Raw genomic sequence first — 17,101 nt, 5'->3', positions numbered from 1 at the left:
TTTTAGCTACTACAGATAATAACCAAGGCACTGAACCAATGCTCTGGTTATTGGATCCATCTGTAAATTCCCTGACAACTGTGCATGCGAGAGCCACACAGCCTACTGCTCCGCACCACGGACGACCACGTGACCTGAGGAATTGAAGGTTCCGCATCCCCCACTCCTTCATCCTTTCTGTTCCCCAACCACATTTCCATGAGCCAGAGCCCTTCTAGCAAATCTCATTTCTGTGACCAAATGTCCACAAAAAAAACTCCCTGTGTCAAAAGAAGAAAATATTCAATGACATTTGTTAAAACCCAGTAAGAAAAACCTTACTCAAAGTAGTACAGGTTATCTCTATGGTATAGGGACCACTGTGATGAAATTTTTCTATGGAGGAAGAGATAGGGCTCAACTCCAAATACCGCATGGTCAAGCAGGAATTTACAGTGGAGGAGCAGGGTGGTCAGCCAAGGCCAGCGATGGAAAATGACTAAGCGGCAACACCTGGGGGGAGGCAGGGTTCTGGCTAACAGACTAACAGAATTCTCCCCGAAGAAAGGCCAGGGCGATCAACCATCATCATCTGGGGGACGGTGGAAGATAAGAACTTCAATCAGATATCAAGGGCGGGGGATTCCTGCTAAAATAACTTAGTGGAGTTCTTGCTAAAACTGCACTTTACAAGGAAGCACACAGACCTAGGAGAACAAGTTTCAGAAGTCTAAAATTTGGTCAAGCAAAGAACCTTTGTCAGTACCCTCTGCTGTTCGAGGAAAGAGCATTTTCTTTCCGCTGAACAGAATCAGTCTGTTTTCTCCCTCAGCAGTCTCTGTTCACCACGGACCAGGGGAGCTTCTGCTGGGACCTGCTGCTGGAGCACACGTGCTCGGCGGTGCCAGCAGTGCGGCGTTTAATGAGGAGAGTTTCTATGGGAGTGAGAGAAAAATAAAAATGAATAGTCAGAAACTCAGTTCCTGAGTCCAGAGGGCAGCAAGCGGAGATTTTTCAGACTTGAACTTGAAGCGTCTTTGAACGACAAAGTGAGAACGAGGCAGCTATCTGAAGAATTTCCCGGCCTGCAGTCCGAATGTCCCTGGTGACGCCGCCGGGTGTTCTGCTGGACTCTGAGTGGTCCATTCAGCGGCCGGCACAAAGGCTGCCCATACATAATCCGTTGTGGTCATCATTTTTTAAGTTCACATCAAGTCGTTCAGCTTCAGCTTGTAGGGTTTCAGAAAAGGGGCAGGTTTAGTTTTCAGTGATGCCAAGACAGGAGAAAAGTTGGAAAGATTGGTTTAGTGAGTTACAGCAGGTGTTAGAGGACACAGAGAATTGGGAATTTGGTATAAACTGGCAAAATATGTAAGATGGACTCCACCACAGTACACTATAGTTCAGCACTGAAACAAAAAATTTTTTTCCTCTACAAACTTTTAATTCTTGTGTACAAAATAATTGTGGTCTCATTAGATTTGTCCTGATTATTTACGTAAGTACAGCAAGAGTACCGACTGACCATATAGGCTCTTTGTTAGTTTACTTCTGCTGGAACTCTTCATAAGAAATCTCCGCTTAGACTTTTAAAAGCCTCTCAAGGCGAGGAAGTCAATCCAGGAATTAGCCACCGGACTTCGTCTCCCATACCTAGAGATTTGGGTAAATCCCCCCAACACATCCTGAGGTTCCTAGGCCTATCAGAAAGTGACCTTCCGCTCTGGCTGGTGAGGCTAAGTGGATTGAATGCCAGCCTGCAAACTGAAAGGTCACCAGTTCGACTCCCAGTCAGGGCACATGCCTGGGTTGAGGGCCAGGTCCCCATTTGGGAGGGTGTGAGAGGCAACCAATCCATGTATCTCTCCCACATCAATGTTTCCCTCTCTCTCTTTCTCCCCTCCCTTCCCCTCTCTCTAAAAATAAATAAATAAAATCCTTTTTTTTTAAAGTGACCTTCCTTCCTCACGTATAAAGCTGGGAACCCTATACGCCAGACACCAGACCAGTTTTTCCCAGAGCACTGGCTCCATGAGGTCAACCTTACTTCCCTGAACCGGGTTCCATGTGCACCACTCACAAATACAACACTGCAGTAAAAGCCCTGGCAGTGTAACCAATGTTTCCAATTGCATCCGTTACAAGAACAAATTCTTATTAAACTCATGCAGATAACTACATTGTTGTGAATATAAGAATGAATTACTAAGAGTTTCTGAATTCTGAAGGGATCAGTTAGGGAGAAAAAGTATTTCCTATTTTTTCACAAAGGTAAAATCACTACACAGCTTAAGAGGAAAGTAAAAAGGATTCTTTAAATCCAGAAATCAAAACATTAAAGAACCAGCAATATTTCAAAGAGCCATAAAAAATTATAATTATCCTCAATCAGTTCCATGTAATTAACTCCTGTTCTGCTTGTTCTTGGGTTGACAGTTTTATGAATTCATCAACCTCTGCCTTAGTTCTGGAAACTCTTGGCCCAGTGGCACAGTGAAGTTACTCAACTGGTGCCATCATGGAATATTCTGGCCTATAGCTGATTGTAAATGTTTTCAGAGAAGAATGAGAGTAAAACAACTTGTCTGTGAATGAAAAAAGATTTTCAAATGGCTATGGCTGAAGTTCTAATGAAAGCCCATTTGATAAGGAAAGTGAGTTCTTCCTGTAGCACGCAATACTTTGACATGGTAAGTAGAAATCTGTCAATATGGTTGTTGTCTATGAACCCCATATATTTCTGAAATACATTAGAAACACATACCCATACGTATATAACCTAAGAAGGTCTGCCATCATTTCTTATATGTCAATGCTTCCCAAGGAATTTAACACACCAAATAAACCTGATTAGTGTAACGTATCTCTTTTACAATGTGAGAGACAGATTCTTTGAGATTATGCTAGGGGCTCTCTAGAAAATCTCCAGGTTAATTTGAGGTCAAAAAGACTCCATTTAGAATTTTATTTTGGAAAATTGTCAAAAATGTCAACAGGTTCTAAACACTTGACTAAATAAGATCACAGGTCACTGTGAAATAATACTTAGTCATTCATTTAAACAAAGTGACAAACTACTTCAAAGGCAAAACCAGAAAATACATAGCTGCTTAAAAAAAAAGCTCTTTGAGTATTGAGAAGACTCAGGTTTTCTTTCTTTCCTTTTTTTAAATACCATCTGATAAAGACAACGCAAAGCACAAGAAATTATTTTTATGACACAAATCTCTGTTTCCCAGGCAGATTTAAAAGGTAAAGCTTTTTGCGATTCTTTTTTTTTTTTAAAGATTTTATTTACTTTTAGAGAGAAAGGAAGAAAGGGAGAAACAGTGGTAGAGAAACATCAATGTGTGGTTGCCTCTCGCACGCCCACAACCGGGGACCAGTCCCCAACCCAGGCGTGTGCCCTGACTGGGAATTGAAGCAGCGACCTTTGGTTCGCAGGCTGGCGCTCAATCCACTGAGCTACGCCAGTCAGGGCTACAACTTCTTAACAAGAGCAGACCAATATTCCAAGGTAACTTCAGCATTCTAGTTTCGTATCAATACACTTACAATAATTAAGTTCAATTTTTTCAACTTACAAATAAATCCATTCAATTCTAGCAACTTGACCACACATAAAACTCCTTTTCTACAAATCTACAACTATTTTTCTAATATCCATTCGGTCCTTGTTCTTTATCTCTCCCTTTCTCATTCTGGAACTAGCAGGCAGTCTACCTTAAAATAAATCACTTCTTCCCCCTGAACAAAATACATACACCTTGCATACTTTGCAAACAAAGTTGCTTCTCTTCATTCTTATGGTCTCTAATAGTTTCATTCTCATCTGATAATTACAATTTTTAACTATTCGTAGCCTTTCTTTTACAGGGAAAAACTAGGAAGTAAACGATTGTAGTGTGTCATACATTCATATTCTGTAGACCAATTTATGAATATTCAATTTCACAATTTCTAGAGGCATATGATTCCTCACAGTAGAATTTTCCAAAGTGGCAGAGGACACATTTACTAATAGATCCAAATATCTTTAGCTTCTCTATACTATATAAAAACAAAATGCCAAAAATATATAAACTTATACTTAGGTTCAGTAATGAATATTTCAGTAGTTCCCTTACTTAAAAAAGACCAAGAATTTTATTTTAGGCAAATGTACACCAAACAAAGCCAGCCGTCATCTCAAGTTATTTGCCTGTTACCTATTTCTACAACATACGCATGTTAAGCAGACATCAAAAGAGCAAATACCTAAAAAGATAAATGTACATGGTCTTTCCCCCTTATTTCTTTTTGTACTGATGTGTTTAACATACATCAAGCAATTTATTTTTATTGTATGTTTTATTCTTAGTTTGGGCTTACAGTTTTATAATCCTAAACAGGCTACCTTAAATACCTACCTGTATTGAGTACAGATAACAAGCTTGTGTGACTAGCAAGCCTAGTTGGGAAAGAAATTGTATGCCTGCGTTATACTTAATGCTGACAATTCTAAAGACACGCCTGTCCTTATTTTACCAACAACTTTCAAATTAGCTTTATTCATGAAAAATTCTCCCAGCTCACATAAAGTTAAATCGTTGGCTTAGTTTCTCTATTTCTGAGAGCTTTAAGAACACTTGATTTACATAAGCGCTCATTTATCTGTAAGCCAATTTGAACAGAACTCCTTCAAGGCATTTTTTAAGTCAATTGGGTAATACCATTTAGAGATAGAAAGATATCACACATCTATAATGTTAGTACACAAACAGAAATCTTATGGTTTACATTCTAATACTTCAGCCATCAGTACAAACTCACTGATTTATAAATTATTAGCTCTTGTCTTTTCTCAACTCCATATTTTTATGCAAACTGTGTTTCCAGCAAAAGGGACACGCTAGGCTGTCTGCTATCAGTTTTGCAGAGGCCGCCTTCAAGACCTTCCCTTGCCCCGATGCGCAAGCTTCTGGAGGCTGTGGACCAAACAGCAGGTGACCAAGGAGACATGGAGCAACTGTATGGATGTTTCCAAAGCTCGTCCAACTAACCAAAACACCCAGTCTATCTCCAATAGCCTTTTTCTTTTTCAGCCTCAAGTAGTTGCTTTTGGGAGTTCCTAAGTCCCTTGACAGCCCCCAGTGGAGGGCAGGGAGCCCAAAGTTCAAGTGACCACAGAGATGGGCAGGGAAAAGGGTTACAGGGAGGAAGGAGGAGCGGTTTTGGAGGGAGACATACCAAAGGATTCAAGGGAACTGGAGGGAAGGCTGAAGGTGCTAAGAGGAGAAATAACAGCAGAAGGAATGGAAAAGGAGATGTCTTAGGGGAGACAGTCTGAGGAGACGTCGAGTTTCCCAGAGAGGCCAATGAAGTTGCACACTCTTCTCAGCGAAAGCACGCCGACGCGAATGCAAGTTTACAGAATCGGTGGGGAGGACAGCTAGCAGGGGTTCAACAAGGGAGTCTGTTTCTACTGAGAAGTTCCAGGATCCAGCAGAGAAAACGGAGAGGTGTCACAGGGAGACAGGCAGAAAGACTGCCAGTGCGAGGAGTCAGGAAATAATAATAATAAAAAAAAGCCAGAAGAAGAGACTTCCAGCCCAGTGGGTACCTTTCAAACAAAGAAGCCTAGGGCTCTAACCCAGCTTCTTACAAACCGCTGCTTGCCTGGGACTCTAAAGGACCTTCTTACCAACAGGAATACCTGGGCTCTAACCCAGTCTGTGTTTACCTGGGGCTCTGTCCATATACTCCCGACTCTTAAGAGTCAAAATCTGTCCTTACCAGCTTCCACGGACAAATGTCCGGAGCAACAGTTCAGGAGTCGGACTCACCAATGGATCCCCGATCCATCAGTCAGGAGGAAGATAAGGGCTTCAAAGGTATGCACTTAGGGTCCTGGGTGAGAGGTCCGGGGGTCCAGTGATGAATCTGATCCTATCGGAGTTGTGGCACCATAACTGTTAAAAGGAAAAAAAGATTCAATGATACTTGTTAAAGCATGGTAAGGAAGACTTTGGGGAATGGAGAGCTAGGCACAGAGACCACTGCAATGAAATTTTTTCATGTAAGTAAGAGAGTGGGCTCAACTCCAAATACTGCCTGTGTACACGGGAATTTAAAGCTAAGGAGCAGGGTGGGCTCAGTGGATGAAAAGTACTAAGAGAAAACATCAGAGGTAAGAGGGTTCTGACTAACCAGACCAAACGGGATTCTGGCTGAGAGCAGGTCAGGGTGATCAGACACCATTGGGGACAGGTATAGGGCACAGGTGGCAAACACAAGGCCCGGTGGCCGGGCACCTTGTTTCTACCTGGCAGCAACGCCAAGCTCTCACTTAACTGCTAAGGAACGGTTACATTTATACAGTCCTAAAATTGTATTCAGCCCTGTGAGAGCAACCTCGGGGCTGATGTGGCCCCCGGTGAAAATGGGTTTGACACCCTGGTATAGGGGAAGAACACAGATTATTGAGGGTAGCAGCTTCTTGCTAAACTGACTGAGCAGGGTTCTTGCTAAAATTGCATTTTATAAGGATGTGCACAGATGGCCTAGGAGAAAGTTCAGGAGCCTGACTAAACTTTGATGAAGCCAAGAATTGTTGTCACATTTCTTCCTTTACTCACACACATAATACTTCTGACACCGATGGGTTTTTTCTTCCCCACACCAACCATTTCTTCGACACCAGCCAGGTGTCCTGCAATTCAGTTCAGACACTACCTGGAGTTAGTGCAGACCCACCTCACAGGGTAAGGGCTCAGTTCCACAAGACTGCACCCCCACTGCCACACCAACCACAAGCAGTAGGACCCCATGTTACCCACAACTTCTGTCCAACGTGGCTACAAACTGGAGGTTCCCATGCCCCGTCATCAGATTCAATCACCTGCTAGAACAGCTCACAGAACTCAAAGAAACACTTACTACATTTACTGGTTTATTACATAGTAAGAGCCACTATAAAGCACATAAACTGCTAAATGAAGAGATACATAGGGTGAGGTCTAAAAGGGCCCAGCAAAGGAGCTGCTGTCCCTGTGGAGTTGGGGTGCACCACCTTCCCTTCATGGCACACAGATGTGCTCACCAACCCAGAAGCTTTCTGAACCAGAGATTTGGGATATTTTTATTTTGACCTCCTCACAGAGGCTTAATAAACTATTAACTCAATCTGTAGCCCCTCTCCCCTTCCAGGATAAAAGGAGTGGGGATGAAAGCCCGAAACTTCGAGCGACAGACTGGTCTTTCCAGTGACCAGACCCCATCCTGAAGCCAACCAGGAGCCCACCAAGAACTGCCTCATTAGATCGAAAGACACTTCCATCACCCGAAATGCCAAGGGACTCAGGAGCCCTGTGTCAAGAAACAAGGTCAAAGACCAAATATTATAAAGAAATATCCTCCTGGTACTCTTATCACTTGGGAAATTACAAGAGTTTCAGGAGCTCTATGCCAGGAACTGGGGGCAGATAATACTTCAAAAACCAGGATTAATGAATTTCGTCTACGATCTTTTTGACGATGGCCACAAGTTTGAACATTTGAGTTTGAATCGCTATTGCATTTAAGCATTGCATGTGTTTTAAAAATTCAAAATTACATAAAGAAACCCATGTGTACCAGGTGGTTTTATTGCTGACGACTGTTCATTTCTCAGTTTAAAATTGCACAATCCCATCTTTCAATATTCTAGCAGTTGTTCTACTAATGTAAGGCTTCCACCGAATTACATTTCTGCAACAGAATTGCTCTCCAAGGCATTTCACGTAAACTGAAAATGTCAACTTCATTCTAGAACATTTAAAAATTTTGAACATCATTTGGCTTCAGGAAATTTATCTTGATTAAACAAAAATCAAAACACATATATCTTACATAAAACTATTTCTAATTACTGTTTACATTCCAATGGAGGATCTTAATTTATTTCAGTGACAGTGAAATGAAGCTGTGTTGTTTTTAAAGCTGCACCAGATTTATTCTGTCATAACCAGGAAGCTGTTCCAAGAATTTCTTAGGAAAAAAGGCACGTGCTACATGACAGAGATGCTGTGCTAGGTTTAATTCATACTATGTTGCACACGGATATGAATTTCTAAATTTTATTTGCATCAACAGAACCAGAAGGGTGTCACATCTTAAAACAACAGAAAGCATCTTATTATATTACAGGCCTATGCTACCACAGCATTTTGCTATTTAAGTTACCTTAATTTTCTTAAGGAATTTCAGGCAGCTTTCTTCCCTATCTATCCTAATCTATTTGCGAATGCATAAAATGGCCTCTGCAGCAGAGAGGAACCTTGCATTTGTATACTATTTTCCACTGAAAATCCAAACAGACCCTCATATTTTAATTGCACCTCAAGCCAGTCTTTTCTGTGACAACTGTTTTTTGGAGCCAACTGTACCAGAAGGCCGTCGATTAATAAATGAATTGCTCGGTTAGTGGCGGAGAAACAACTATGTTAGTGGTTAAGAAGCCCCGTAATTGCAGCCTTTATGACCTACTGTTGCTCCCAATGCCACTAGGCTGACTCAGGCCAGTGAGCTCCCCAGGTGCCACTACCGCAGGCCCGTCAGAAAGAGCACTTGGCAGTGGAGTCTCCAGAAGAATTCAACTACTCACTGCACTTGCTTCTCATATATAAAGAGACAGGACTGATTTTTAAGGTTCTTTGCTACAACGAATGCAGTGAAAACAATTAAAGCATCACATGATTTGGGAAAGAATGCTCGTTTCCAAAATCGGACCAAGGATGCTACTTATAAAAGATACGTGTTCCCGGCAGTGCTGGCTCTCCTAACACATTTAGGTTGAACCTTGTTACGTATCAAAACTGCAGCACAAACGAGCCAAAATGCGAACTAGGGACAAAAGACAGTCCATGTGTCTTCAGCGGTCGTGGTTGTAAAATCACATGCCAGGGGACCATTCAGGCCGACGTACACCCTGGACTGCATGATGCAGCCCAAAGTGGGCGAGGAGCCCCAACCATCTCGAGTCAATGCCGGTGCCCAGGACAACTGACGCCTTAACAACATCCCCGCCCACGCTCCTCCCCAGCCCAGGACTCGTAGCCTCGGTGGCCCCAAAAATTTTAACTCCAGGACCTCCGCAACCGCCGGCAAAGTTCACAACATTGTAATGGCCTTTCCCTTCACAGCTCAGGCTCCCGACCGCGCCCTCCGACCAGGCCTCTCTCCCTCCCGTCCCCTTTGGAAGGGAGCTGCCCTTTCCTCAGAACCCCCAACCCCGCCCGGCAACCCCACTCACAGGCTGGCGGCGTCGGGGGGCAGCGGGCTCGCCAGCACCCTCCAGCTCGGCGCCGGCAGTTTCCTGCGACTGCAGTCCAGCAGAGAGGAGCGGCAGGTGCAGGGCGCGGGGCAGACGCCCGCCCGGGCGGTCGGCAGCAGGAGGACCAGGGCCTGGGCGAAGAAAAGGAGCCGGGAAAGACGTCGGGACCCACACTGCAGCAGCGGCTCCTCCCGGACGCCTCGGGGCGCCGGCGCCATTTTCCTCCCCGACCTGGACCCCGCCGACGAGAGCAGCCAGCTAGAAGGGGCGGCTGCGCCGAGACGTGTGGCGGCTGCACGGCCACCCGAAGCCGCGGCTGTCGCCTGTATCCTCTAAAGACAAGGGAGGGGCGGACACAGCAAAGCCGTGGGGGCGGCGACCCAAGACACACAGCTGGGGCCTAAACGACGAAGCGCCTCCGCCCCGCCCACAGCGCCTCCGCTCACGCACAGGAACCAACCAATCAGCGCTTCTGGACGAGATCGCGTCCAAGGCGGGACTCCGTCTAGGGGGCGGGGCCGGAGACAACGGGATCCTCAGGATGACTGCTGGTGATGGGCACTTCGGGGCGATCCTCTGGGGTTTGGCGGCCCTTACTCCGCTGGAGGGCGCAGTGGCTCCTTAAGAGGGGCGTGAAGCGCTGGGAGTCCGAAGTCCCAACTTGGAGTGTATCTGCTGAAGCCGCAGTTTTCAACTGGTGTGCTGCAAGAATTTTTAAAACATGCAGCACCTGACTGTTTAGGGGCACTGACCTATTTTTCCCTTAGATTGTTAAATAAAGGAATGACAATGGCCAACACAATAGTCCTTTGGTGTGAATGTCCTGTCTTGAACTATAAATATATAGGTCATATAATGGAGTTGCATTTTACTGGTCACGATGTATAATAAAATTGTGTCTGATTGGTTAATTCTTGGTATCAGAAATCCTTATCTATAAGTATAGGTACCTGATATTTTAAAAAGTCACTTTGTAGCAAACAAGATAGGTAATTATTGGGGGGGGGGGGGTAAATCAAACTTATGCCTATTTTTTGTCAGATTGGCAAAACTATATATTTTTTGGTGTGCTGCAGAATTTTAGTAGTTTATGTATGCTACCATGAGATGATAAAAGGTTGAGAATCATGTGCTATAGTAATAGAAAGGGTCTTTTATCCTCTCCGGGCTTGGAGAAAGTGGAATGGCAGGTGAGCTGCCTTCCATGCCGAAGACATGCAAGTGGCCTGGGACCCTTCATCCGGCCCGCCGCCTCCAGAGCCCAGCTGGGGCTTCCTCTGCACCCTTCGCTTGTCTGCAGCTGGTGCAGTCCTGCAAGTGGGCAGCAACTCCCTCTCCTAACAGCACTACGGATGGATGGCCCTGTAAACCCCTGAGGGCAGAGGCCTGTTTATTCACCTTTCTACCTCTATTTTCTATTCTAGCTCAGAGTTCAGTAAATGATGGGACAGCACCTGCAAGGTATGTCTCTAAGGAAAATACTCTTCTTTCCTGTTTTGGAGAATGCTGCCCTACATACACACAGCGAAGCAAACAAAACATGTAGAAAAAGAAAGTGTTGAAGTCCTGACTGGTGTGGTTCAAAAGGTCACCGGTTTGCTTGTCGCTTCAGGGTACATGCCTGGGTTGCAGGCCTGGTCCCCAGTTGGGGGCGCACGAGAGGCAACCAATCAAAGTATATCTTGCACCTCGATGTTTCTCTCCCTTTCTCTCTCTCCCTCCCTCCCTTTGTCTCTCTAAACATCAATCAATAAAATCGTTTTTAAAAAATGCTCATTTTACATTAGGATCGAGAAAATGAGGCCTAGCACTGCTTCTGCACAACACTGGGATAGAGGGCCCCCCCCCCCGGCCGCCAAGGGCCCTCCCTAGTGCAGGCAAGAGCATTAAAGGCATATGGGTCGTAATGGAGGAGCTAAAACTACCCTTACTCATGTGGTATATGATTATCTGAAGACAAAAAATGCAAAAGAATCTTTAGGTAAATGATTAGAAGTAGTCAAAAGTTTCAACGAGGTTGTGACTACAAGATCAATATACTAAAATCAATATTATCCCAATAAATCAGCAATTATAAAATATAATTTTTTAAAGTTAGCACTTGCAAAGCAATAAAATCTAAAAGATATCTAGATCAAACAAAGAAATACAAAAGAAAAAGTATATGGAGAACACTTTAAAACGTTATTAAAAAGGGTTTTTAAAAGAACTACCGTATTTTCAGACCATAAGATGCATTTAGGTTTTAGAGGAGAATAGGAAAAAAATTTTGAAGCAAAAACATGTGATAAAATATTTAATAACATATATAGCATAATATTTCACCAATGTAAATGTAAACAGAACTCAACAGCAGCATTAATGACCATTATTCCTCCCAAATTTGGGTGGGGTGGGGGGCGGAGGGAGTGTGTCTTATAGTCTGAAACACGGTAAGTAGGTGGAGAGTCGTGCCATGCTTTTAGGCGGAAAAGATCATTATTACAAAGGTGTCAATTCTCCCAGGTTGATTTGCAGATTTGATACAATCCCAATAAAAATCCCAAATGGAGATGGTAGTGCAAGGACAGAGTAATAGCAAAGACACTTGGGGGAAAAGATGGAGAAGAACTTGCTTTACCAGCTATCAAGGTGGGTTTTCAAGGCTACAGTAATTAGCATCGCCACAGGGAAAGTTAAATAGACTGTTTTTTCGCACCTGTCAGAGACTTCACGGGACATTTGATTTATGACACAGGCAGAAGCTCAGACGAGGGGGAAGGACAGGCTTCTCCACAACTGGGGCTGAGATCCCTCGATAGTCACATGGAAAAACATGAAACTGGATCCTTTCTCACACCACATTCAAAAGTCAGTTCAAGGCTGTCTTTTTCACTTTGGAGTAGCAAAGGATCTATGAAAATGGAAAAAATTGTTAAGTCATTAACTGTCAAATAAAAAAACAATACATTTGAATACATTAAAATAAATTTTCATTCACACATGACACCATAAAAAATTGCAACATACACAATCAACACGGTATCCAGGATTTGCAAATATATTCCTACAAATCATTGAAATGCAAAAGAAAACGGGCGTAAGATTTTAACGTGCACTTCAAAAGAGAAAAAAATTGCCAAGAAGCACATGGAATGTTGCTCAATCTAATTACTCGTCAGGGAAACTGAATATTACAACCACAGTGAAATACTACTCTATGCATCAGATTGACTAAAAGTGTAAAGATAAAAGCCCTCAGGCCAGAGAACCCAGTGTGACTCTTGGTATGGAGTATGCCCACACCTGCCCACACCCAGTTCCCCCAGGCTCCGTTTTCCTCCCCTCTCTCTTTCTCCTGGGTGCCAAGGACACTCCTTTTGCCTCTGTAACTTGTTTCCTGAGCCCATTGCTTCTACAACACATTTCTCCTACTTCTGTGACGTAAGTGAACTTTTTCTTATTGAGTCTTGGCTCTCAATTCTTTCTTAGCCAGGACCCAAGAACCCAGTTTGCTGAACTGAGGTCTCACACCTGGTGCTGTTTTGCTGCCAACAAACCTTATTAGTCATTTATACCATGATGTGATGAGTTTGAGTGACTTCCCATAAGAGCAGGGGGGGTTGGGAGGTGTGTGTGTGTGTGTGTGTGTGTGTGTGTGTGTGTCTGTGGGGGTCGGGGGGAACCCACTTCACAAACATGAAGCACCATTATAATGAGTCCTGAATATCCTCTACATCTTGTTAAGACTCCCCTTCCCCCTACCTTCTCAAAATGCAAAGCTTTTTACTAGAGAAAACAAGGCAAAACGCACATTTTCTAATAAAGGAATTACTTTGAGGGAAAAAAAATTAGAAAACCTGACAATCCAGAGTGTCGCTAGGACACTGGAGCAGTGAGGTGTCTCATCGAAGGCCAGTGGGGACAGGAATCAGCATAACCACTGTGGAAACAGCATAAAAGAAAACACCCACATCATGATCCCGCAACTCCACATTTAGGTATACACCGCAGAGACAGGCATGCGCACACACCTGGGTACAGGTGCCAACATGTTGAGAGCAACACGATAATAGTTGCCAGAGACTGGAAACAACCCTAGTATAATGTGGAGCCAAAAACCCAAATTGCACAAGAGTGCATCTATATTATTCTCTTCATATAAAGCTTAAATACAAGAAAGGCTATTTCATTTAGAGATGCATACACAAGCAGTGAAATTATAAAGAAAAGCAAAAAATCCTATAAAAGTTCATTGTGATGGGCAAGCAATATTATAGGAGACTTAATAGAGTTCCGGTAGTATCGTGTTTTCTTGACCTGGGTGGTGGTTACATGGGTTTCGCTTTACAATCCCAATGTAGATTCCTATGTCTTAAATGTCATAATGGAAAGATTAGAGCCCTGGCTGGTGTAGCTCCGTGGATTGAGTGCGGGCCTGCGAACCAAAGGGTCATGGGTTTGATTCCCATTCAGGACACGTGCCTGGGTTTTGGGCCAGCTCCCCAGTTGGAGATGTGCGAGGGGCAACCACACATTGATGTTTCTCTCCTTTTCTTTCTCCTTCCCTTGCCCTCTCTCTAAAATAAATAAATAAATAAAATCTTTTTTAAAAAGGTTAGAAGTGACAATACCACCAAAATGAATCATAAAGGCAATGCAATTCTAATAAAGTATTTTAAGAAACTTGACAAGTTTCATAAATAAGAGCAAAGGGCCAAGAAGAATCAAGACTATTTTTATGAGAAGAAGTTCAGGCCTACCCTTCCCAGATAATGACAACACTCCATAGCAGTCTAGCTTTTAAGAAACTGGGGAAGAGGTATAAAGATAAATGGTCAAACAGAACAGAACGAATGGAGAGTCCCCAAAGTCAAGTCATGCACACAAGGAAAGTTGATATAAGACACAGGTCAGTGTGGCTCAGTTGGTTAGACATTACCCCACAAAGCAAAAGATCACCTGTTCGTTTCCTAGTCAGGGCACATGCCGGGGTTGTGGGTTTGGTCCCCGGTAGGAGAGGCAACTGATTGATGTTTCCCTCCATCTCTTCTACCTCTCTTCCCCTCTATCTAAAAGTAAATAAAATATTTCTTTAAAAAAGACACAAGTAGAATTAGAAAGCAATAAGAAATGATGGATTAATTAACATATATACTGGATAAACAGACACAATAAAATTAGACCCCTAACTCACACAATAGTGAAAATAAAACTCTAACAGCCCTGGCTGGTGTAGCTCAATGGATTGAGCACAGGCTGCAAACCAAAAGATCACCAGTTCAATTCCCAGTCAGGGCACATGCCTGGGTTGTAGGCTGGGTCCTCAGTTGGGGATACATGAGAAGCAACCACACATTGATGTTTCTCTCCCTCTCTTTCTCCCTCCCTTCCCCTCTCTCTAAAAATAAATAAGTAAAATCTTTAAAAAATAAAAAGAAAAACAGACAAAGGGAAAAAAACATGAAATCACAAAAGAAACCAAATGGCCAAATACAAATATAAAAAATAAGATAAATACAAAATAAAACTACAGAAAAATACCATTCACATCCAAAAATCAGAAAAGTTAACAAAATATTAAAGTCTTGCAATACAGTGGCAATGAGCAATAGGAACTCTTGGACCCAATTTTTGGGGCAGCTTAAATCAATATAACCGCTTTGGAGCTTTGTAAGTTGGAAAGATCTAGTAAAGATGAAGACGCACATTAGTACGATCCAGTGACTGCACGCCTAGGCAGACAGCCTAGAAACATCCTTGTGCATTGGTGCCAAGGGACATCCACATCAGTGTTAGGTGCAGCATTACTTGCAATAGCTAAAAATTGGAAGCAACATAAATGTCCATCAACAAGAAAATAAACAGAGGTAGCAGCACCAAAGATCTGTCTCAAAACTTATTGGCAAATGGAAAAAGGCAAATTGCCAACAGGTAAACACTGTATGTCGAAAATATATAAAGTTAAAAATATGCAAAAAATACTATGTATAAATAGGCAGTAAAACCATGCATGTGAATGATAAACGCCAAATTCAAGAATGCTGTGGCTTCTGGAGGAGGTGGGGAAGAGGTGTGTGTGTGTGTGTGCGTGTGTGCATGCGCACACTTTGGCTTGTCCTGCTACAGGGAGAAGTCAGTCTCCACCCGTGGGCCTCCACAGTGGGAAAGGCCCTTTTTATATTCTTGTAGACTTGCAAGCACTCCTATTTGCAATTCTGTTTTAATGTCCTTCCCTCCGTTGTAATTTTTTTCATGTTACCCTCCAACATGTATCCATGGTGCTTAAATTTCAGCATGTATCACTTGAAGGGCTTGCTAATACACAAACTGTTGAGCTGCACCCCCAGAATTCCTGATCCAGTGCATGTCGGGGTACACACTTGAGAATTCACATTTCTACCAAGTTTCTGGGTGATGCTGAAACAGCCGGTCCACGGACCACACCCTGAGGCCAACCGTTAATGTCTGTCCCACACAGCACTCACATTTCTGTGGTTGAGGGGTTGGAGGCAGAGCAGTGAGAGAAGATGTCTGTTCTTCACACTCACCCTGGACTGAGGCCAGCACGGAAGCTCCCGGCTCCAGGCGGAGAGCAGGAGTGCTGACGGTGCAGCGGGAGGGGACAGGTGACAGCAGACTGAGTTTGCTGTGAGCCTCCTTTCGCCTCAACAGAAGCCTGAACAGGTATGTACAATGTAACTCGTTGAGGGAGGAAGGGCTGACTTCCCATCAGACCATGACCTCATGATCTCTCTCTCTCTCTCTAACAAAAACACACACAGACATCCAGCTTCCTCCCCAGCCTCAGCATAAACTCCAGGTTCACACCCCAGTGGTGTGTGGGGAGGAGGGTGGAAAATGCTGACTCCACTGTGCACCCACCCAGCCAACCTGTCCCCGGGCTGCTCGAGCTTCTGAGCTAACTTGTTAGGCTCATTATCTTTTATCTTTCTCAGGCTGTGTGGATCAGGCATTGTGATGGTTTAATAGGCCCTTGGGAAGCTCCGGGTTTGGTCATTCTCAGCAATCAGCAGGAGCAGTCGTGCGTTTCCGGGCCCTCCAGCCTCGCCCTGTTTACCAGCCTTCCAGGCCTGGAACGTGCCCACAAACTCTTCAGCTGAGTGGAAGCCCAGGGAGCTTGTGTGCGTGCCTGCCTGCATGCGCACGTGTGTGTACGTGCATGCCCGAGAGAGAGCCGAAGGCCAGTGCGCAGAAGGCCAGAGGCCGCCAGGTGGTCATTATCTCCAGGGAAGAACCTTCCAGCCCCAGAACGGGACCCGGGTGTTCTGCCAAACTGCCAGACTCTCCCTCTGTATGATGAAGTTCTCACCGATTATGTCCTGATGATGCCCCAGGACACCCGGCCCAGGAGGCCCAACTGCTGCCAGCGCTGCTTCTTCCCTGTTCCGCTCCCCACCTCCCTTCCCCAGCAAAATGCACACCCCCAAGGAACGCTGCTCCCGGGACTAAACTGATGTGACAGCAACAGGGTATTAATTGGACTAATGAGAGGCCCTGCAGGCAGGGGAGGAAGAGGAGCTGGAGGAGTGAGAAGGAAGGGCCCGAGACAGGCACAGCCCGCAGCACAGGAGCCGGAGACGGGACTTCGGGCGAGAACTAGCAGCTCACCTTCTCAGAGTCTGAGGCCAGGGCAGGCCGGGATTTGGAAGGTGGCTTTGCGAAACTTGTATTTTTTAAATAGTGTCATGGGAGAAACTCCCAGAAACTTGGTTCTTCTCCCCAATGTAGTAAAGAACTGCAGATCAGCGAGTCTATTAGCGTGCAAGCAGGGTTTATTGGTGATCCGTTCAAGAGAATGATCTAGCTGAGGTGGGGTGTGGGGGGGTG

The 17,101-nt window shown here is 44.3% G+C and overlaps 1 protein-coding gene across 3 annotated transcripts in view; it reads right to left on the bottom strand.

The window, feature by feature from the left end:
• Positions 1 to 9,989, bottom strand: part of LRIG2 (leucine rich repeats and immunoglobulin like domains 2) — a 47,603-nt gene extending 37,614 nt beyond the window's left edge. Inside the window, exons 1-2 of one of the 3 annotated variants that reach the window (XM_036015579.1) lie at positions 9,251 to 9,386; positions 5,755 to 5,930 (exon numbers count right to left, since the gene is read on the bottom strand). Coding sequence is in view for 1 of the 3 variants with exons in the window: in XM_028502648.2 (XP_028358449.1) it covers positions 9,251 to 9,489 (239 nt within the window). In the remaining 2 variants the exon portion in view is untranslated. Of the gene's footprint in view, positions 1 to 5,754; positions 5,931 to 9,250 lie in introns of all 3 variants that reach the window. The other 2 variants (XM_036015580.1, XM_028502648.2) reach the window with 2 other exon arrangements.
• Positions 9,990 to 17,101: the final 7,112 nt, after the last annotated feature.

This window comes from Phyllostomus discolor, chromosome 14 (genome assembly GCF_004126475.2).
Source record: "Phyllostomus discolor isolate MPI-MPIP mPhyDis1 chromosome 14, mPhyDis1.pri.v3, whole genome shotgun sequence".
Lineage (NCBI taxonomy): Eukaryota > Metazoa > Chordata > Mammalia > Chiroptera > Phyllostomidae > Phyllostomus > Phyllostomus discolor.
This window is presented reverse-complemented; position numbering and strand designations above follow the sequence as displayed.